The sequence below is a fragment of the Leopardus geoffroyi genome, chromosome B3 (genome assembly GCF_018350155.1).
Source record: "Leopardus geoffroyi isolate Oge1 chromosome B3, O.geoffroyi_Oge1_pat1.0, whole genome shotgun sequence".
Classification (NCBI taxonomy): domain Eukaryota; kingdom Metazoa; phylum Chordata; class Mammalia; order Carnivora; family Felidae; genus Leopardus; species Leopardus geoffroyi.
In genome coordinates, this window is record NC_059337.1 from 19909316 (window position 1) to 19931445 (window position 22130).

The following is a 22130-nucleotide window of genomic DNA, read 5'->3' on the forward strand; positions in this document are numbered from 1 at the left end:
GCAAGAGAGGCACCTTGCATTCCCAACAGGAAGAACCTATACTTTGCTACCCCAGCAAGAGGAAGATTTTCTCTTTGCTGCAACAGCCCCGCCAATGAGAAGCAGTCACAACTCACTAAAGAAAAGCCACTACAGTTGAAGCTCCCAGTTTACTCCAATGGACTTTTTGATTATAGCAGTCCTTCCCAATTCCGCCTCCCACCTTTGCTCTATAAAAAAACAGCCCTCTCTCCTGTGTATGGTTTTGCCATAGCTAACCTGTCCCAAATTATAATTATCTGCTATTCCCGAAAGAATCCATTTCTGCTGATAAAATAGCTGACAGTTTTGGGGCACCTGGATGACTCAGTCAGTTAAGCGTCCGACTTGGGCTCAGGTCATGATCTTGCACTCCGTTGAGTTCGAGCCCCGTCTCAGGCTCTGTGCTGACAGCTCAGAGCCTGGAGCCCACTTCGGATTCTGTGTCTCCCTCTCTCTCTGTCCCTCCCCCCACTGCTTGCACTCTGTCTCTCTCTCTCTCTCAAAAATAAATAACCGTTAAAAAAAAACTTATAAAAAATAACCGACAGTTTTATTTTTAAGGTTAACCGAATGTGTTAATCAGTAATACGTCATCTCATCAAAAAAGCAATTTAACTCTAGGGGAGCTGCTTACTTATAAGGCAATGGCTGAAATACTGCAAACACTGTGTGCTGCATTGTATATAGGAATTTATTTTTTCTACAGATGAATAAGGCTCGATTTTCAATTAGAAGCATTCAAACAGCAACTCTTAACCTATACTGCAAACAACAGTAGATTCCACAACACTGAATTTGAGGTTCAGAGTCCTTGGTCAGTAATCCAGTATTTAGTACTAGCTTCTTGTTTTAAGGTTGTTGGTTAGTTAAGTGATGATTCCAATTTTGGAGATAAAGTTTCAGTGTGAACTTTAGTAAGACAACCATAAAAATACCTGAGGTGTAACGTTACTAGAAAATAAGATTATCCCTTATATTTAAAAAAGCTTTGCAGATTTTTATTTGAAGCCTATTGTTTGAAAACCCAGTCTCAGCAATAATATCTCATAATCTTCATATCCCAGTATTTCCCCGCTTTCAATGAATAATATTTTCCCATTTAAGTCTTTCAAGGCATTTAGGAAATTAAGAATTTCCCAAGCTTGTCCTCTTACTAGCTTCAGAGACATTAAAGAATTATACTTTTAATATCAGCTACTCATTCATTGTCTCCTTTCTCACTGAGCCCATCAGTGGGTCAAAAGTTCTCAAAGTACTAAAGATAATCAAGAAAAATGCATTTTTAGGGTTCAAAACAAGGTTACATAGAAGCAAGAACAAGGAAGAATTTCAAAAGTCTTCCTCAGCATTTAGTGTACGTGATTTCTTGAGAGTCTTCAATTTATCAATGGCAGAAGTTACAGAAATCTCTCCATGAATTTTGTTGTCTCTTGTTCGAACATTTACAGCATTATTCGTCTTTTCCTTTTCTCCAACCACTGTGGAAAAGAAAGGGAAATAAACCTATTTTAAATAAATGATATAATAAATATTAAGTCAACAGTCACATGACACATCTTATTGAGTTCTTCTTCAGTATTAATCACTAATTATCAGTCTAATGACCATGAGGTCATCGTCTGATAGTAAACCCTTCAAAGAGGAATGACTTCTAATCCCTTCTCCTTATTGTCCACTTGCAAGAACATATATTGTGGTCTTAGGGTACAAATCAGAGCAGGGAGATCTTACAGACCCCCTGACTCCATATGGCATCTGGGGAGGCACCAGACCCATGCCCAACCAGACAACCAGAATTTTCAGAAATGTAGGTAAAAATAGTTTCTCTCTAGTGCCTCTTAGTGGGATGATGCCAGAATCTGCTGGCATGTTTCTTGTCATGTAGAAGGAAGAAATAGGTCACCAGTTAAGGGGAATAAAGTAGATATTCAAGAAAAACATAAAGAGCCAGAGCAAAGTAGAGGCCAGAAATGAAGACATTTAGTTGACCAGCTTGCTCTAATTACTCTTCTAATGGTTTGGCTATTTAATTCTACCTTCCATGTCATGAGATACTTCATTACACTTCCAAATAAATTATGTCTTTGTCTAAGTCATTGTGAGAGTTCTGTCACCAGAAGGAGCCTGACTGAAACATCACAATACCTACTACACAAATACTTTCAATGACAAATGGCTGATAGGACAACACTATGTGTATTTACTTTACCTTCTACAGAATCTTTCAACTTGAGATAACAGTATCATGCCTGGAGGAATATGGTATCAGTTTCTCTTGATTTCTGACTCATTTTAAAGTCAAAATTTTAGATGCTCATCCAAGTACTCATATGCCTTCAGGACACTTTTTCACTTAAGTTCTTTTCTTTTGATCATCTTAAATTTGGACTCTCTCCCACTCATTAGTTTAATCCCAAAGATTTGTAATAAATCAGAAAAGCAAAGGAGAATATTTGAGGCCTGTCACATGGCTGACACACAAAGAGCATAATTCTACTGATGCAATCATTTTCACATTTTTTTGTTGTTGTTGTTGGTTTGCGATATTAACTACTGCTAGTAATACTAACAACTAACCAAGAACACCATGGACTGTTCTTGGTGCATACGTAACAATCAAAGTGTCTTAATCACATAGTTATACCATACTCATGTAGTTATACTATATTCACATAGTTATACCATTTTGTTTTTTAGAATTAGAGTGAAAAAACAAGCATTTGATAAAATTTAAACTTAAGTTACCCAAAATGAAATTATACTGAGCCAGCTGCGCATTTCGTATTTTCTTATTTAGTGTACAACTATGATCTAAGTCAACGTCGGCCATGAATCCTTCTTCAAAAAATGCATTGGATACCTACAAGAAAATGAAACACTTTCATTATTACAATATTTGTGGTAGCCAGCCTCCGAGAGGACCCATGGGATCCTCGCCTTTTGCATTCGCACCTTGCGTCACCTCCTCCACCTTGTACCAGGTTGCTCGATGTGACCACAGAGAAGGGCAGAAGTGAGGGTGTGTCACTTTGGAGATTAAAAGACTTCAGGGGCGCCTGGGTGGCGCAGTCGGTTAAGCGTCCGACTTCAGCCAGGTCACGATCTCGCGGTCCGTGAGTTCGAGCCCCGCGTCAGGCTCTGGGCTGATGGCTCAGAGCCTGGAGCCTGTTTCCGATTCTGTGTCTCCCTCTCTCTCTGCCCCTCCCCCGTTCATGCTCTGTCTCTCTCTGTCCCAAAAATAAATAAACGTTGAAAAAAAAAAATTAAAAAAAAAAAAAAAGACTTCAGCTCCCACGTCTTTAACATCACTCCCTCTGGGGAAACCAGCTGCCATGTTGGGAGGACATTCAGGAAACCTTTGGAAAAGCCCATGTGGTGAGGAACTGAAGCCTCCAACAATGATGTGATTGAGCCACAAGGCTGCAGCCCTGGCTGGCTGACAGCACCACTGGCATCCTTGTGAGGGGCACTGAGCCAGAATCGCCCAGTGAAGCTGCTCCCAGGTTCTGACTCTCAGAAACTATGAGATAATAAATGTTATCTCAGGCTGCTAAGGTTTGGAGTTAACTGTTATGTGGCAATAGATAACATAAGTATCTTCCTTAACAGAGCCATGTGGAAAAGAATAATTTAAGTATGAGAGATGTATTAAAATCCCAATTTCTTGGGGTGCCTGGGTGGCTTGGTTGAGCATCTGACTCTTGATTTCAGCTCAGATCATGATCTCATGGTCATGAGATTGAGCCCCGAGTCAGGATCTGTGCTGGGCATGTAGCCCGTTTAAGATTCTCTCTTCCTCTGCCCCTCCCCCCACCCCACGTGCTCACCCTCTGTCTCTCTCAAAAACACAAAAATAAAAATAAAATCCCAATCTCAAAAACATTAAGAAATAAAATAGTTTTAATCCAGCTACACAGACATGATTCAGATGTTACTTTCAATTACTGAAAATGTGGGTGGTTAAAGTAATGTATTAGTTATGCAGTATTTTAAGGTATGAATAATATTCCAAGTCAATAACCTTCACAGACTACATGCTGAGATTATTATGTACTTTATATTGTCTCTGATTTTACCTGAAGTGCATAGTTTTCACAAGTTGGCCCCACAGGGATGACCATTACCTGACGAGGAGATAGCCAGAAAGGCCTGAAAAATATATAAAATATATATTTTCAAAATCTAATGATGATCATCTATTATGTGATTTAAAAAATAACCAAAGATTTTCTTTATAAGTAAGACTTCACGAGAGAGCAGATTCAGTAGAGTGGTATGGAAGTAAACTAAACCATACAGAGAGCTAAAAAGGAACAGCGTAGACAAGAGGAGAAGCTAGGGATTATGGTAGGACAGGGAGGGAAGAACAGGGCAGCAGCTGGGAGGAAGGACTAACCATCACTTATTGTACCACTGGGCAACTGCACTCCCAGGCCCTCACCCAAGAGAAATGGAAACATGTTCACCCAGAAACCTTCCCACTAATGTTCATGGCAATTTTGCTTAGAATAGCCCCAAACTGGAAACACTCCAAATTTCTTTCAGTGGATGAATGGTCACATGGGTGCCTCCACACCATGGAACACTACCAGCAATAAAAGGGGACCAACCACTGATACTTGAAACAAGTTGGATGGATCTCAAGGGAACTCCAGTGCATGAATAAAGCCAACCCCACACGTTTGCACACTGTATGATTCCATTTATGTAACATTCTTGGAATGACAAAATCATGGAGATTTTGGAGAACAGATAAGTGGCTGTCACAAGATGATGAAGGGGGTGGGGGGAAGGTATGGAACAATAAATTGGTAGCACAAGGAATCCTCATAAATAACAGAATTGTCTTATATCTTGACTGATGCTGGGTACCCTGATAAAATTTTATAGAACTAAACACACACATACACACAAATGCACATAAACTGGGAAGACCTAAATAACTAAATAAGGCTGGTGGACTGCATCAAAGTCAATTTCCTCGTCATGATACTGTACAGTTTTTTAAGATGTTACCATTGGGGAAACTGGGGAAAGGGTATGCTGGACCTTTCTTATTACTTCTTACCACTACCTATAAATCTATAATGATCTCAAAGTGAAATAAAAATATATATATTATACATATATGTGTATGTGTATGTGTACATATATATATACACACACATATATATACATATATATACACGTATATACGTGTGTGTGTGTGTATATATATGTATATAGGAAGTTGGGTATAAGTATTGTTGTTGTTTTTTTTTTAATTTTTATTTATTTTTGAGACAGGGAGAGACAGCATGAACAGGGGAGGGTCAGAAAGAGAGGGAGACACAGAATCTGAAACAGGCTCCAGGCTCTGAGCTGTCAGCACAGAGCCTAACGCGGGGCTCGAACTTGCGGACCGCGAGATCATGACCTGAGCCGAAGTCGGATGCTTAACCGACTGAGCCACCCAGGCGCCCCTAAGTATTGTTTATTGTGGGAAATACTTCTTCATCAGTATTTTGTTTGAAGGTGAAAGTAAATGCAGTGGGGACTATTAGCTGGTGGCACTTTATGAACATATACATTTATATATTTATATATTTATTCTTAAATTACAAAAGCAAAGTAACATGTATGATAAAGCAATAATAATACACATGATAAAACACAGAAAGACAGCTCTGTCCCCACCCCGTCCCCAGGGGAGCCACATTTTAACCATTGCTATTGTGAGATCTTGGGGAGGTTTTCACCGCAACTCTGGCACGTGTCTTGAACTCTTGACTGATGAGCTGAAGAGCCTGTGCCCTGAGTCTGGGCAATGCAGGACAGCACACTGAGTGCATGGCACCATCTCCTGATTCCACTAGTTCTTTTCACCACCACTACTTGAGAGCAAGACACTACCATCTCCCACCTACATTAAAACTATTTAAAACAATCAACTGGAAAGAAATATCAACATGTTAACTCATACTTAGGTAGCGTGCATACTCATATCTATGTTTTTGGCTTATCTGTAACTTCAACAGCTTGGACACCCCATGATACCTAAGTACATTTCTCTAAGGTCACAAATAAAACCTCAGGGATATACACAGACTCTGGCTTCCCAGGACCTTTGGATGAGCCCTCTGCTTGGAGAATTTCCCACCTTGTAACTGCCTGCTCAGAAATTTGCTTTCCCAGCTTCCCTAGACATGTTAGAGTCCAGGCCTGTGACCTGGCATGTGCAGGCATGGCATGTTGATTTGGGACAGAGTGGCACATGGAGGGAGGTACTATAGGGAATCAGTTCTGGCAAGGGTGATGCAGAGACATGGAGCTTTGGGAGGGACCTGAGGCAGTGACACCAGCAGTAGCATCCAGGGCCCAGTGTCAATGGTGGGAGCTGCAGGGACTGTGCCCAGCGACAGCAGAACAGGACTAAAATAGAACTAAGCTCTAAGAGCAGATCTCAATTTCTTTTTTTTTTTTAAGTTTATTTATTTTTGAGAGAGAGAGAGAGAGAGAGAGAGAGAGAGAGAGAGAGAGGAGGTACAGATAGAAGGGGACTGAGGATCCAAAGTGGGCTCTGCACTGAGAGTAGAGAGCTGGATGTGGGGCTTGAACTCATGAATTGTGAGACCATGACCTGAGCTGAAGTCAGATGCTTAACTGACTGAGCCACCCAGGTGCCCCTAATTTCTTAAACATAAGATGGGAGGCAAAGATGTCCATGTGGTTCCTGGGCTGTAACATTTCCACGTGCCACAGGACATGCCATCACAAGACATGTCGTCTGCCAGCTGGTGCCTTGACTGCTGATATGGCAATTCCCTAGTAGCGAATCCCACAATTCAGCTCAGTGACTTGCTTCTTTTGCTAAAAAATTACTTCCATGGTCAGAAGGATTATTGTGTTTCTGACAGTCAAGGCTCAGTAAGTATTTATATGGTGCTGTTGTCAGAGGTATGGCAGGAAAGAAGAGCTAAGCAAAATCCAGAGTTGGTATCTTTGCCAGCAAGGAGAAGTCACTGGTCCTTGCATGATGAAAAGGATCCAGAAAGCTGACTTTTCCCCTGGGTTATGGTTCCATACCGGCGATCAGGATTGATCACTACTGATGGCAGATTGAGTCCTCGGAAGAGGCATAGCCAGACAGAACTTGGTGAGGTTCGTGTTGTTGAACCCATATCCCCTAGTGGCCGCTTCATTCATGAACCACTGAGTGGTCACTAGGGGAAGATGGAAGCTGATGGTAACCACAGAATGGGTCCTCCTATATTTGAATATTAAACTCCTCAGGTTTGGACTGGGCACCACCACCTTCATGGCCTATTCTGAGCAAATATCCACATTCCTCTCCCCTAAATCTACTTGTCATCTATTTTCCAATCCAATTACTTCTAAGTCTCTGACCTTGTGGCCAGAGCAGTAACCAAAGCCCATGCATCAGTGGAAACCCATACCTCTGGCCATTTTTCCTTCCAGAGGAAGAGGACTAAGAGATGTACCACTCAAATTCCTGCACTTGAGGGCATTTCCCTTCCACATGTCATCCCTAAGTGGCACCGTGCTACAGTAGCTGTCTGGCCTCATTAGGTTTGTGCCAAAGTATTGTTCAGAGCCATTTGTGAACCAGGTTTAAATGTTTTTCTTCTAATGTTGACTGGGTGCCCCCATTAGGTAAACAAAATGGACTGAAGGAGGGATGGTCGTACAGCAAGAGGTGGTACTCTCAGTGTCCAGATGCAACTAGATCTTTGAAGGGCTTGGAATTGATAAAGATAACTCTTTAATTCTACCGAGTTCCCAAAAAGGCAAATGATGCAGTTTTAAGTCATTGTGCCTTTGTTTTCTTTGTTTTGGTTTCCTGATCTGGAAGATTCAATAAGAATTGATTACTTGCTGTTTGGATACTTGCTAATTATAAGGCAGGAGCCACCATTTTTTTCATAGTAATCTTATCTTGTTAGACATGATATTTAAGAATAACAGGCGCCTGAGTAGCTCAGTCGGTTAAGTGTCTGACTCTTGGTTTCAGTTCAGGTCATGATCTCACAGTTTTGTGACTTCGAGCCCTGTGTCAGGCTCTGTGCTGGCAGTGCGGAGCCTGCTTGGGATTCTCTCTTCCTCTCTCTCTGCTCCTACCCCCTCACAATCTCTGCCTCTCGCAAAATAAATAAACTTTTTAAAAAAAGAATAATAGACATATAGCTTTTTTTCTCCATATCACTTACCATTTCCCCCCATAGTTTTCTGAGAGAATGGCTATCATTCTTTCCACTGATCCCAAAATGGCTCGATGAATGATCACAGGGTTCTTCTTATCATCTCCATCCTTACTAAAAATGAAAATTATACATTTATGTATTTTCTTAAGATTCAGTAATAACTTTATCTTCTTATCTTATATTTAAAAGTTATTTTCCTGAACTATGTAAAACAATGATTTCCTCATAAATCATCTTTAAGCCTATAATGTGCCACTTATTAGAAATAATAATACAAACCAAAGGGAAATGAAGTACATTATGTAGGAAAAAGCAAAATTATAATAGATCACTATTTCCATTATAAGTCAACTTATTATTTTTATTCTAAACTACTGGCTGATATCAGTTTACAAGCAATCTTGCAAATCATAATTTTTAAAAATGAACTTGATTTTGAACCATGGCTTACTCCACCAGTACTATATTGAACAGTTGTCAAAGACACTGAAGAAATAAGGAAAATGGATTTCTACAGTTGACATGATATTATATATAGACCTGAAAGTCACCACCAAAAACCTGCTAGAACTGATAAAATATATTTAGTAAAGTCACAGGATACAAAATCAATGTACAGATATCTGTTGCATTTCTATACATCAATAATGAAGCAGCAGAAAGAGAAATTAAGGTATCAGCCCCATTTACAATTGCATCAAAAACAATAAGATACCTAAGAATAAACTTAACCAAAGAGGTGAAAGACCTGTACTCTTAAAACTATAAAATACTGATGAAAGAAACTGAAGAAGACACAAAGAAATGCAAAGACATTCCACGATCATGGATTGGAAGAACAAATACTGTTAAAATGGCTTTACTACCCAAAGCAGTCTGCACATTTAATGCACTCTCTATCAAAATACCAACAGCATTTTTCACAGAGCTAGAAAAACAATCCTAAAATTGTATGGAACCACAAAAGACCCTGAATAGCCAATGCAATCTTGAAAAAGAAAAGCAAAGCTGGTGGCATCACAGTTCCAGACTTTAAGTTTTATCACAAAACTGTAATAATCAAAACAGTATGGTACTGGCACAAAAATAGACACACAGATTAACAGAACATAACAGAAAACCCAGAAATGAACCCACAATCATATGGTCAATTAATTTTCAACAAAGCTGGAAATAACATCCAATGGGAAAAAGACAGCCTTTTCAACAAATGGTATTGGGAAAACTGGACAGCTACATGCAAAAGAGTGAAACTGGACTGCTTTCTTACACTATACACAAAAATAAATTCAAAACAGATTAAAAACCTAAATGTGAGACCTGAAACCATAAAAATCCTAGAAGGGAACACAGACAGTGACTTCTGTGACATTGGTATTAGACTTTTTACTAGATAGGTCTCCTGTGGCAAGGGAAATGAAAGCAAAAATAAAGTATTGGGACAACATCAAAATAAAAAGCTTCTGCACAGTGAAAGAAACAATCAACAAAACTACAAGACAACCTACAGAATGAGAGAAGATATTTGTAAATGACATATCCAATAAAGGGTTAGTACCCAAAATATATAAAGAACTTCTAAAACTCAACACAAAAAACTCCCCAAATAATCCAATTTAAAAATGGGCAGAAGACATGAATGGGCATTTTTCCAAAAGAAGACATCCAGATGGCAAACAGACACATAAAAAGATGTTCAACATCACTTACCATCAGGAAAATGCAAATCAAAACTACAATGAGATATCACCTCACACCTGTCAGAATGGGTAAAATCAATAACACAGGAAACAATTGGTGTTGGTGATGTGGAGAAAGGGGAACCCTCTTGTACTGTTGGTGGGAATGCAAACTAGTACAGCCACTCTGGCAAACAGTACGGAGTTTCCTCAAAAAGGTAAAAATAGAACTACTCTACAATCCAGCAATCAGACTACTAGGTATTTACCCCAAAAAGACAAAAATACTAATTCAAAGGGATACATGCAACCTGACATTTATAGCAGCATTACCTACAATAGCCAAATTATGGAAACAGCCCAAGTGTCCATCAATCAATGAATGGATAAAGAAAAAAAAATCACACAATAGAATATTATTCATCCATAAAAAAGAATGAAATCTTGCCATTTGCAATGACATGGATGGAGCTGGAGAGTATTATGCTAAGCAAAATAAGTCAGTCAGAGAAAGACAAATGCCATATGATTTCACTCATATGCAGAATTTAAAAAACAAAACAAGTGAACAAAGGTGGGGGAAAGAGAGAGAGGCAAATCAAGAAACATACTCTCAACTATAGAGAACAAACTGATGGTTACCAGAAGGAAGTGTGTGGATGGGTTAAATAGGTGAGGGGGATTGAGGGCACTTGTGATGAGCACCAGGTGTATGGAAGTGTTGAATCACCATATTGTACACCTGAAATTAATATTACATTTATGTTAATTAACTGGACTTTAAAACTTAAAAAATAATTTAAAAAAATGAGTATATTGCAGATATACTACTAGACATTTACTAGCCTGTATATTAATGTTTATTTTTATATTGCTAACATTCAAATGGCAAATAATTAGCATATTAGTACTACATTATTTATCATATTCAATTACTCACCTAACATATGTAAGGTTAAATCTCACTGGTAGTTGGAAGTCCAGCTGAATTGTAGCACACTGATGGTATCTGCCAATAGCATCCTTGATTTTTATATCAATCTGTAAATTAAATGGTGTTTACTTAAAGACAGCTTTTACTTTTCCTTTAAATTTTACTCTTTTTGAGGCATAGGCTCTACTTACTTTAGGGCCATAAAATGCTCCATCTCCAGGGTTCATCTTCCACGGTTTTCCAAATTCTACCAAGCTGTTTTGTAGTTGCTATTTTTTTTTTTTTTTAAAGAAGAGAACATTTAAAACTTCCATTTCATTGTACATTTTTTTTTTGGCCACATAGCTCAAAAAAGTAAGTTATTGCAAATTTTAATTATATTCTATTTTAGCTCAACATATATTTATTGGGCATGTTTTATAAACAATAAACTACTGAGCAAGGACTACATAAAGACGATTAAGTTGGTACTTGCTCTTATACACACTGTAACTGGGAAAATTAAAAGATAATGTACTAAGTTGTTTCAGTGAATTCCAGGCAAGTGTTTAGGGAGGGATTACTTCACCCTCCTGCCAGTGCAGCCCACCCCGCCCACACACTTCCCAGCTCTTTGTAGGTGAGGCCTCCACACATTAAAAGGCATGAAAGCTTTAATCTTTCTCCTTCATCCACTCTGTGTTTAGGTGGGTAAAAAGGCCAAAGGAAAGGGCCTTGCCACTGGTCTCTTGCTTTTCTTCCACCTCCATATGTGTGGCTGGGGACAGGTATCCTTTATGATTTATGCAGGGGTGGGAGCAGGAGGCCCACTTGGATCTTCAGCCTGACACATATGTTCTTTCACTGTAGCTTGTAGTGAAGACCCTCAGTACTTATGGGTGATTGGTTATACACGTAAGTATTAATAAAAGTGTCTTTGGCTCTTCTGGCTATTCCCTACCCCAGCCTCCTTGAGAAGCACCTGTGCATTCCTAAGTCCCTGCCCAGCATACCACCAAACCACTATCCAAAGTCCTGTCAACACCTTGAGATATTGGTGCCCATGAAGGGGGCAACATCTGGGAGTAAAATGCTGCCGAGAGAAGTCAAAGCAGTGGTGATGCTGAGGGGCTAAAGCCAGAGTAATCAACAAAGCTGACTCCTGGGGTCCCAGCAGGCTTCCCCAGGATCTCAGTCAGAGTGCATCAGGAGCTGGTCTTGGCTGAGATCCCAGGAGGCTCCCTCAAGGGCCTGATCCTACTATAGCAGCTTGCATTCTACTTTGGACTGGAGAGGGATACCACCACAGACGCACTTCACAGGCTGGCAAGCCAGCCTCAGCCTTACTTTGTTTCTGAAAGGAGAACAGACACTGGAATATCCTCCCAGAAAAAATGAGGCCCTGCTACAGCAGGCAACTAAGTGATGGGGAGAAGTTAGGGAGCTCCCAGGGAGGAGAAAGAAAGGCCAGGTTTTGGGGAAGAGCATAAAGCAGGTGGCACTGATCCTCAGTGAGCCTCTGAGGACACAGTAATCATAAGGCCTGACAGGAATAGCCAAGTTTAAGAAAGCTTTCTGTTTATGCAAGGTATGGGAGGAAGTGTCTGTCTGAGAGGAGACTGAACCATTGTAATTCACATATGTGGACACTGACTGCACCCTGGCAGAGGAAAAATCAAGATCTCCTTCTCTCTCTTGATGGCTCTCTATTCTCCTTTTCCAGGTAAACCAAGTCTCTGGCTCCCGATACACTGTGGTATGGTGCTGGGCTCTGCACATACTGATTTGTTTGGAACTGTGATGTGGGCTTGTAATGTTCTTAAGGATCTTAATGACTCTGGAAACTCTGGAAAAGTGGGATGCAGGAGAGATCTGGAGTGGTTCTAGCTCCCCGGATCTTGTAGATTTACATAAGTTCCAGTAGCAGAGGCCAGACCAGGTCTGCTGAAGCATCAGCCCAGACTCCCTTCAGACTTATCTGAGTGGGAACTCTACAGCTGAATTTAGGTTAAATTAAAAATTTGGAGATAGAACATTCAATTCCCATTTCTTTTGGATTTTAATTTCCACAAGAAAAAGTTGATTTCCTTTAGGTCACAGATTTCCTGATGAAACTTAATAGGAAGCAGGACTCACATCATTTCAATCTAGGATATTTTTTGCTCCTGACATTTTGGTTATTTGGGCAAGCTTTCATCTGATGGTCATGCTGTATAGCTCCCTAGTGATCTTTGCTGGGTTCCATAACTACACACAATCTGAGACAGAAAATAAGGTAATGATGAATTGCTGACCCAGGAACAATTTGGCCTTGGGGCTGACTTAACTAATGTCTCTTTCAAAGCATTTTATATATATGAATTTCATATATATGAAATATACATATATATAATATATATTATATATATTACATATATTATATATTATATATATAATATATATCATATATATATGTATATTTCATATATATATGAATATACATATATGAATACATATTCATCTCACTGATTCCCAGATCAGGGGTAGACATCATGAGAGAAATTCCCCCACAGTGGAAGGATTCTCATCTCCTAAGGGAACAATCAGTCAGCTAAAAGAGCAAAACAATGGTGGAACTGCCCACCCATTCTCCCTGTGCCAGGCCCACACCTGGTTCATCCACCTTTTAGCCCCCTGCACTCCATGAATGGAGTGATGATGATGATGATACTACTACTACTACTATTAATAAAATGAACATCTAACATTTACTGAACACCTACATGTGGCTGGCACTATGACAAACTTCTCATATAAATTATTTCACTTAAGCCCATCATAACCTTATGAAGTAGGTGTTATCACCATTATCATCATCATCATCATCATAATCATCATCACCATTTCACAGACCTTAATGCTTCAAGATTTCTATAATTCACTCATGGAGCTAACCTCTGAAACTAGGCAAAAAAGGGTCCAGAGCCAAGCTTTGTGGCCTCATTTCCTCTTCCTACTTCCATGTGGCTAGGTAGGTAAACTGAGTCAGCATCCTGGGGCAGGGTGTCTAATTTGACTTTCTTCCTCCATGCAAAAGACATGGAAAAAGGTCTATTTAGGATGGGCATGGGGCAGTGGGGAGGAGAAGGGTCTAATCAGATCTCAAGCCTAAACTGCTTCTACCCAGTCTCTGCCTGCCTCAGTGCCTAATAGAAAACTAATTGTTACACTATCATACAGTGCTCCTCTGATTCTTATTCCTTAAAGATTTGTGTGATAAGCATTTATGAGTATTCCATGAAGAGGTGGACCAAAAGGCTGGTCAGGGATTAGGCATTCCTGGGGTGTCTGACCATAATACCATATTCATTTCTAGTAAAATCTGACACAGGAGATACACTATAGCCTTTTCAAGTTTAGTGAGAAAAAATAAGCAGCATGGTGAGCTCCTTAATCTTTGTTTTCCAAAGCTGAGATGTGATATGTGAATCTCTGGGTGCCTCTCGACAGAGGACGGCACTAGAGGCTGTGACTTTGCAGGGGATTCAAGCATTGGGTGTGTGCATCTACATCTATGAGTCACACTAAGATGGATCAATGAGCAATAGCTTAAAATAAGCTGCACACACACCAGAGTGCCTGCAAAGCAGAGGATTCCTTTAAAAACATGGGAAACTGGTATTAGTGACTGACATTGAAAGAGCACAAATAAAAAGTGTTTGAAACAAACGTGAGGTATTGTTATTATCACTGTTACAAAGAAAACTGGACAACCACCTTCTACAATCTTCATATCCTGTAACTTCCAATTTAAACATTTCTGGTGCAAAGCACTGTCACCTCCTCATGCAGGGTACCTGCAGAAACTCGGGTGGTTTCCATGCTCACGGAAATGAAGGGGCACACTTTGTCTCTCCCTACCTTTTCAGCTTCATCCCATATCTCTACTTCTCCTAGGAAGTTTTCAGGCCTTGTTGACAAATTTAATTGAAAGGAGAAGCCAAATGTTGAGTAAACAGATTGCAAAAACTGCAAACACCCCTTTATTTCTTCTTCAATCTGAAATGAGAGCAAATGACATGTTCTAAATAGTTAACACCAAATCAAATTAATTTCTGGCATTTAAAAGAATTCTCCGTGTCAGATAGAAATAAGGCATGTTTTTACTATACAGCTGATGACACTGTTTTGGTTGTTCATCCATTCCTTACTCAAATACTCAAGAAATGTCCACCGCACTCCAGGCGTGACCAGGCAACAGCAGCTCCCAGTCCAGACAAGGCTACCTCACCATGAGCAATGCCACACAAAAGGGGGAAGAGTGGCTGTCCAGAGGGAGTGATAGCCAAGCTGCTGCAACAACAGGATAAGTAAGAGTTCTCCATGGAAAGCGAGGGGAGGAGCTTCTGGAGCAGAGGAAATGCTAAGAGTGAGGGCCTAGAGGAGAGAGGGGCAGGTTAGGGCAGGGCAGCTCCAGGAAGCTGCTGTGGGACCACGTTGTGTATGAGACGGAAGAGCGGCACAGAAGGGAAGTTGGTAGGTGATCAGTCTAGGGGCAGACAGGGACCAGAGAAAATTAAGGATCTTTAAAGTCAGGGTAGTGTCTGCACTTTTTACCCTGAGAGCAATGGGAAACCAATGAAGGGTTCTTCAGCAAGAGACAAACACAATCCCATCGGTTCCTTTCATGGGAAGTGGACTGGCAAGACTAGAAGCCAGGCACATTGGGAAGCTGGTAGGGTCATTTAGGAGGGAGATCATGGTAGTTTGAACCAAAGAGAAGCAGCTGGAATGCAAGGAATTTGTGCCAAGTGCTGGAAATTCAGGAATGGATGAACAAAATTATTCAGGAATTAACAACACATTTAGGGAGAGCTATCAATAGGGCTTATGGTTAATTGGACATGAGGAGTAAAAAGTAAAGGGCACCTGGATTCCTGGCCTGGGCAGTGGACAGGACGTTGGTGCATCTGCTGAATAAGTGACCAGGGAAGGGTGAGGCAGTGGTGTGAAGGCAAAAGCGGGGACTGATTTGACACATGGCAAATGTGAGGATGCTTGTGATGGCCAGGGAGACATGTCTACCAGGCCCTGTCAGATTGAGATCTGGAGCTCCAGAGGGACAGCTGAGATGCAGGTGAAACTGGCAGCTAGCTGAGCCTACGAAGTAACTGAGGCCCCAGAGAGTGTGGTGAGATCAGAGCTAGGGGCTGTGAGGGTGCGGGGAAAGGAGGGCACATTTAAATGCAAACGGGATAGCTGCCCCCAAAACCAGACACATTTAGGAGAGAGGAGACAGGCAAGGATCTGCGTTCTGTCACTATGGATCAGTTTGAATTTTTCAGATGTTTTATCCATGGAATCATGCAGTAGATGCTCTATTTTTGTCTGGCTTTTTTTTTCACTCAGAATAATTAGTTGGAGATAGATACACTTGTGTTATAAGTATCAATAAATCATTCCTTTTTTTTTTTTAAGTTTATTTATTTATTTTGAGAGAGACAGAGAGAGAGAAGGAGGGAATATCCCAAGCAGGCTCTGTTGTCAGCACAGAGCCCAATGCAGGCTGGATCTCAGGAACAATGAGACAATGACCTGAGCCAAAATCAAGAGCCAGACGCTTAACGGACTGAGTCACCCAGGTGCCCCTACATCATTCCTTCTTGTTTAGTAGTTTTCCATTGTACCACAGTTTCTTTTTATTTCCACCTATTATTGGGCATTAGGGTTATTCCTATATTGTGGCTATTTCAGATAAAGCTGCAATAAATGTTTGTGCTCAAGTCTTTGTAGGGATGTGTGCTTTCTTTTTCTCTTGGGGAAAAAAAAAAGGAGTGAGATGGCTGGGTCATACAGGAGGTGTGCATTTAACCTTTTAAGAAACTAGTGGACTGTTTTTGAAAGTGATTGTACCATTTTACATTCCCATGAATGGGCCTGTCATATGGTGGATTACATTGACAGGTGTTCTGACACTGAATCAGCCTCACATCCCTGGAGGCTAAACCTCAATTGCTCATGATGTGGAATTATTTTTATATATTGTTGAATTCTATTTGCTAATATTATGTTAAGACTTTTACATCTGTATCCATGTGGGATACTGGTCTGTAGTTTTGTCTGGTTTTGGTATTGGTTAAAAGTAGCTTCATAAAATTAACTAGGAAGTATTTTCTATTTCAGAACAGAGTATACAGAATTGGTACTAATTCTTCTTTAAATGTTCAATAGCATTCAGTGAAAAAATCTGAGCCTAGAGATTTCTTTTGGGGAAGTTTTAAAATTATAAATTCAATTTCTTTAATAGTGACAAAGCTTTTCAAATGATGAGCTATTTCTATCAGGTGATTTTATGGTAGTTGGTACTTTTTAAGGAGTAAGCTCATTTCAACTAAGTTGTCGAGCTGATTTATGTAGAGTAGTTTATTACATTCATTTATTATGCTTTTGATGTCTTCAAGGTCTTTAGTGATATCCCCTATTGATTCCCGATATTGGTAATTTCTGTCCTCCCGGTTTTTTTCTCTCTTTGTATTGAAGGAAGTTTGCCAATTTTGTTAATCTTTTTAAAAAAAGTTTTTAACTCATTAATTTTTCCATTGTTTTTCTGTTTTCAATTTCATTGATTTCTGCTCTTGTCTTTATTGATTTCTTCCTTCTTATTATTTTGGGTTTATTTTGCCCTTCCTTTTTTCTAGGGCTTGCAGTGGGAGTCTAGATATTGATTTGAGACTTTTCTTCTTCTATAATACATGTATTTAATGCTATTAACTTTTTAGCACTGCTTTTGCTGTGCCCCACAAATTTTGAAATTATATTTCCATTTTAATAGATTATTTTAACCATCTACATTTAATATAATACGTTAGGACTTAAGTTTGTCTTTTTTGTTGTTTATATTGTTTCCTTCTTGTACTGTCTTATTATTCATTTTTCTTTTCTTTTTCCTGCCTTTCTATCGCCTAATTTAGTATTTTTTAGAATTCCATTTTTATTTACCTATTTTTAGCATATATCTATCTGTGTATATTTTTCCCCCAGTGGTTTCTCTAGATATTACATAACAGTTTACTGATGTCATCATTTTATCACTTCAAGTACAGAAACCTTACGTCCCTTTACTCCATTTATAGTATAATTTTCTTAGATGTTTCTTCATACATATGCTGAGAACCATATCAGACAGTGTTATAATCTTTACTTCAACCATCAGGCATAATTTAGAAAACTCAAAAGGCAAAGGGAAATATATTTATCTTTCTTAGAGTACTTCCTAGAGCCATTATTTTAAGGTAGGTTTTGATTTCCTCTTCATTCCTGAAGGATATTTTTTATGGATATAGAATTCTGGGTTGACAGTTCTTTCAGCATTTAAAAAGTGTTGCTCACTTCCTTCTAACATCCATAGTTTTTGATGAAAAATTTCCTCTTGTGCAAAAAAAATTTTTCTTAAACATAATGTTGATCTCTCTCCCATTGCTTTCAAACATTTTCTTTATCATTAGTTTTCAGAAATTTGGCTATGATGTGCCTTGGCGTGGATTTCTTTGGGTTTATCATTTTGGGAGTTTTCTCAGCTTCTTGAATCTGTAGGCTTATGTCTTTTGCCAAAGTTGGAAGTTTCAGCCATTATGTCTTTGAGTACGTTTCACCTACATCCTTATTTCCCTCTTCTTCCAGAACTCTGGTAACATAAATATTAGGCATTTTGTTTTAGTTCCACCAGTCTCTGAAATTTTGTTCATTTTTATTTCAGCCTCTTCTCTTTGTTGTTCAAACTAGGTAATTTCCATGGTTGTCTTCAAGTTCACGGATTTTTTTTTCTCTGTCCCCTCCATTCTGCTCATGAATCCATCTACTATTTTATTTCAGTTATTATATTTTTCACTTCTAAGATTTCCATTTGGTTATTCTTTAGATCTCTTATTTCTTTCCTGAGATTTTCTATTTCTTTGTTGAAACTTTTTTTTCATTTGTTTCAAGTGTGTCTGTAATTGCTTGCTAAGGCATTCTTATGATGGCTCCTTTAAATGAGATATTTTAGTGAGATAATGCTAATATCCTTGTCACTCCACATTAGTGTTCATAGATTGTCCATTTTCATTAAGTTGAGATTTTCCTAGTTCTTGGCATGATGTTTGACTTTTGATTTATAAAATTTAAAGTTTGGGCAGTATAAGACCTTTAATTTTATTTAAACCTTCTGTTTTAGCTGGCTTCCACAGACTTCACTCCAACTAGAGGATGAAATGCTTCCTGGTTACTGCAAAGTGGGAATAGATGGTCTAGGTTTCCCACTGGGGGGCCATGACTGCTGGTGACAGTGGGATTTCTGGTACTCCACTAGGTTTCCTCTGATAACACCTTGTCAGGGAGGAGTATCTTGTTACTGTGGCCATTACTGACCACATTGAGTTCGTGGCCTCATTACTGTGGGGTGGTAGTAAAAGTCCTATCTTTCCACTAGACCTTCCCTGACACCACTCAAGCAGGGAGGCACCTTGTTACTGCCAGATGAGGGTGGAAGTCTATGCCCACATGATACTCCACTGATACTATAAGGTGTGTGGGAGGTCTTTGTTAACGTCCAGCAAGAATGTGAAGAATAGGTATTATTTTTTCTTCCAGTGCTTGGTAGAATTCACCAGTGATTCCATAATGGCTTGAAGTTTTCTTTGTGCAAAGGCTGTTCAGTTCCAATTCAACTTCTTTAATAGACACAGGGCTAGTCAGATTATCTACTTCTTGAATGAAGTTTGGTAGTTTGTCTTTCAAGGAAATTTGTCCATTTTATCTAAGTTGTCAAATTTACTGGTATAAAATTGTTCATAATATTGCCTTGGTATTCTTTTACTATCTATAGAACCTGAAATAATGCCATGTCTCTCATTTCTAGTATTTTTAATTTGTACCTTCTCTTTTTCTTCTGATCAGTCTAAAAGTTTATAAATTTTATTGATCTTCTCTGAGAAATAGACTTTGGTTTTTACTGATATTTTCATTGTTTTCTTTTTTATACTTCACTGATTTCTGTGTTATTTTCTAATATTTACTTCTGATGTAATTTGGGTTTTTTTGTTGTTGTTTTGTTTTTAGTTTATTAAGTGGAAGCTGATGTCATTGATATACACATATTGATATAGACATTTAGTGCTACAAATGTCCCTCCAAGTATCATTTTAATGGCATCCCATAAATTTTGATGTATTGTATTTCATTTCATTTGATATATAATACTTTCTAATTTCCTCTTTGATCCTCTCTTCTTTGATCCATGTATTATTTAGAAGTGTGTTATTTACTTTCTAAATATTTGAGGATTTTCCAGATAGCTCTCTGTTACTGATGTCTACTTTAATTCTCCCATGACCAGAGAACATATTTTGTGTGAATTGAATCCCTTTAAATTTGTTGAGAATTTATTTAGTCCCAGAATATGGTCTATCTTGGTAATTTGTGTGCACTTTCAAAGAATGTATACTCTGCTGTTATTGGTTGAAGTGTTCTATGAATGTCAATTAGGTCAAATCATTTGATAGTGGCCTTTTTCATGACAATTTTTATTTGAAGTGACCTGAAAACCTGAAAAAGTAAACTCTCACTTCTACACAATGTTGAAAAACAAACAAAAACCACAAAATTCTACCAAATCCCTTAAAATATTCCACTTAGTGTATTTAAGTTAATAAAACTGGAGGAAACTTTAAAGAAAAAAATAATACATTTCATGACTAGAGATTACTGATCTGTTACCCAAATTAGAGGATCACAAAATGTTAGATCTGAAGGAGACTTCAGAGACAAGACCAAAGATCTTATTTTACAGCGACTCTGAAACTAAGAGATGTGTCCAAGGCAACACACTGAATTTATGCCAACCATGCTTTATCCTGTATTACTGTTTACCTGCTCTACTGTGCAGAAGATGTGGGCATCATCCTGCTGGAAGCGTCTAACTCGAGTCAAGCCACTTAAAGTTCCCGACAATTCATTCCTATGAAGAACTCCAAAATCAGCAAATCTTATAGGCATTTCCCTCCATGATCGCGGACGATGGGCAAACATTAAACTAGAAAAGATGCAACAACACATAGCTTGTACTTAGCACAGCAAAGATTAATTATATAAATAATAAGTTACAATGAAGCCTCAAGACTTGTAAACACCTTATTCTGGTTCTTAGATCACGAGTTTAAAAACAAATTCTAGGAATTATTGAACCTTGAATTTATATCACTGCAGTACTCTGAGAAAGGACCCTGTCTGTCCTCTCTTCCAGAAATTCTGTTCCATATTCTTATTCACCCAATGAATTTCCACTTACTGTGTACAATTTACTTCAAAGTCTACTTTTTTGTGTGTAAGTTTATTCATGTGGAGAAAGACAAAGAGAGTGAGTGGGGAAGGGGCAGAGAGAGAGAGGGAGAGAGAGAATCCCAAGCAAGCTCCGCACTGTCAGTGTGGAGCCCAATGCGGGGCTCAAACTCACAAAACATGAGAGCATGACCTGAGCCAAAGTGGGATGCTCAACCGACTGAGCCACCCAGGCGCCCCCTCAAAGGCTACTTCTTAAGTGAAGCCCTCTTGGACACTTCCGTATGCAGGGCTGGGCAGTCTGCCCTCAGGCTCCAAGAACACTTGGAATGTGCCATTATTTTGGCACTGAACCTAATTGTTTTTTCAACATTTTTATTTATTTTTGAGAGACAGAGAGAGACAGAGTGCGAGCAGGGGAGGGGCAGAGAGAGAGAGAGAGAGAGGGAGACACAGAATCCAAAGCAGGCTCCAGGCTCTGAGCTGTGAGCACAGAGCCTGATGCGGAACTTGAACCCATGAACCGTGAGATCATAACCTGAGCTGAAGTCAGATGCTTAACCGACTAAGCCACCCAGGCGCCCCAGATTTGCTTCACTTTTAATACTCACCAATGCCCTGGACAGTTCATGGGCTTAAGGGCAAAAGTGTCCTTTTCAATATCAAAGGTAAACATGTTCTCACTGTAATGCTGCCAGTGGCCTGAGGTTTCCCAGAGCCTGCTGTTGTACATGTTGGGAGAGAGCACCTCTGTGAAGTTACGTTGGTGATATTCCTCCTTTAAGATAAATGCGTTGAATGTTAAAATGTGGCACGACAGATCACAATTCCACACGAAGTAACACCAGGTGCAAAAATTTTAACTTAGGATTACATCTTTTTTTTTTAATGTTTATTATTTATTTTTGAGAGAGGGAGAGGCAGAGTGCAAGCTGGGGAGGGGCAAAGAGAGAGAGGGAGACACAGAATCCAAAGCAGGCTCCAGGCTCCCAGCTGTCAGCACAGAGTCCGACGTGGGGCTCG

General features: G+C 39.3%; 1 protein-coding gene across 2 annotated transcripts in view; it reads right to left on the reverse strand.

The window, feature by feature from the left end:
- Window positions 1-694: 694 nt before the first annotated feature.
- The window catches only part of TARS3 (threonyl-tRNA synthetase 3), a 62521-nt gene continuing 41085 nt past the window's right edge, over window positions 695-22130 (reverse strand). For both annotated transcript variants that reach the window (XM_045448819.1, XM_045448818.1), the window contains 9 exons: window positions 21719-21885; window positions 20700-20862; window positions 14715-14852; window positions 11027-11104; window positions 10842-10942; window positions 8229-8333; window positions 4098-4170; window positions 2767-2881; window positions 695-1499 (listed from right to left, as the gene is read on the reverse strand). In XM_045448819.1, the coding sequence (XP_045304775.1) occupies window positions 1351-1499; window positions 2767-2881; window positions 4098-4170; window positions 8229-8333; window positions 10842-10942; window positions 11027-11104; window positions 14715-14852; window positions 20700-20862; window positions 21719-21885 (1089 nt within the window). In that variant the 3' untranslated portion in view covers window positions 695-1350. The remainder of the gene's footprint in view (window positions 1500-2766; window positions 2882-4097; window positions 4171-8228; window positions 8334-10841; window positions 10943-11026; window positions 11105-14714; window positions 14853-20699; window positions 20863-21718; window positions 21886-22130) is intronic.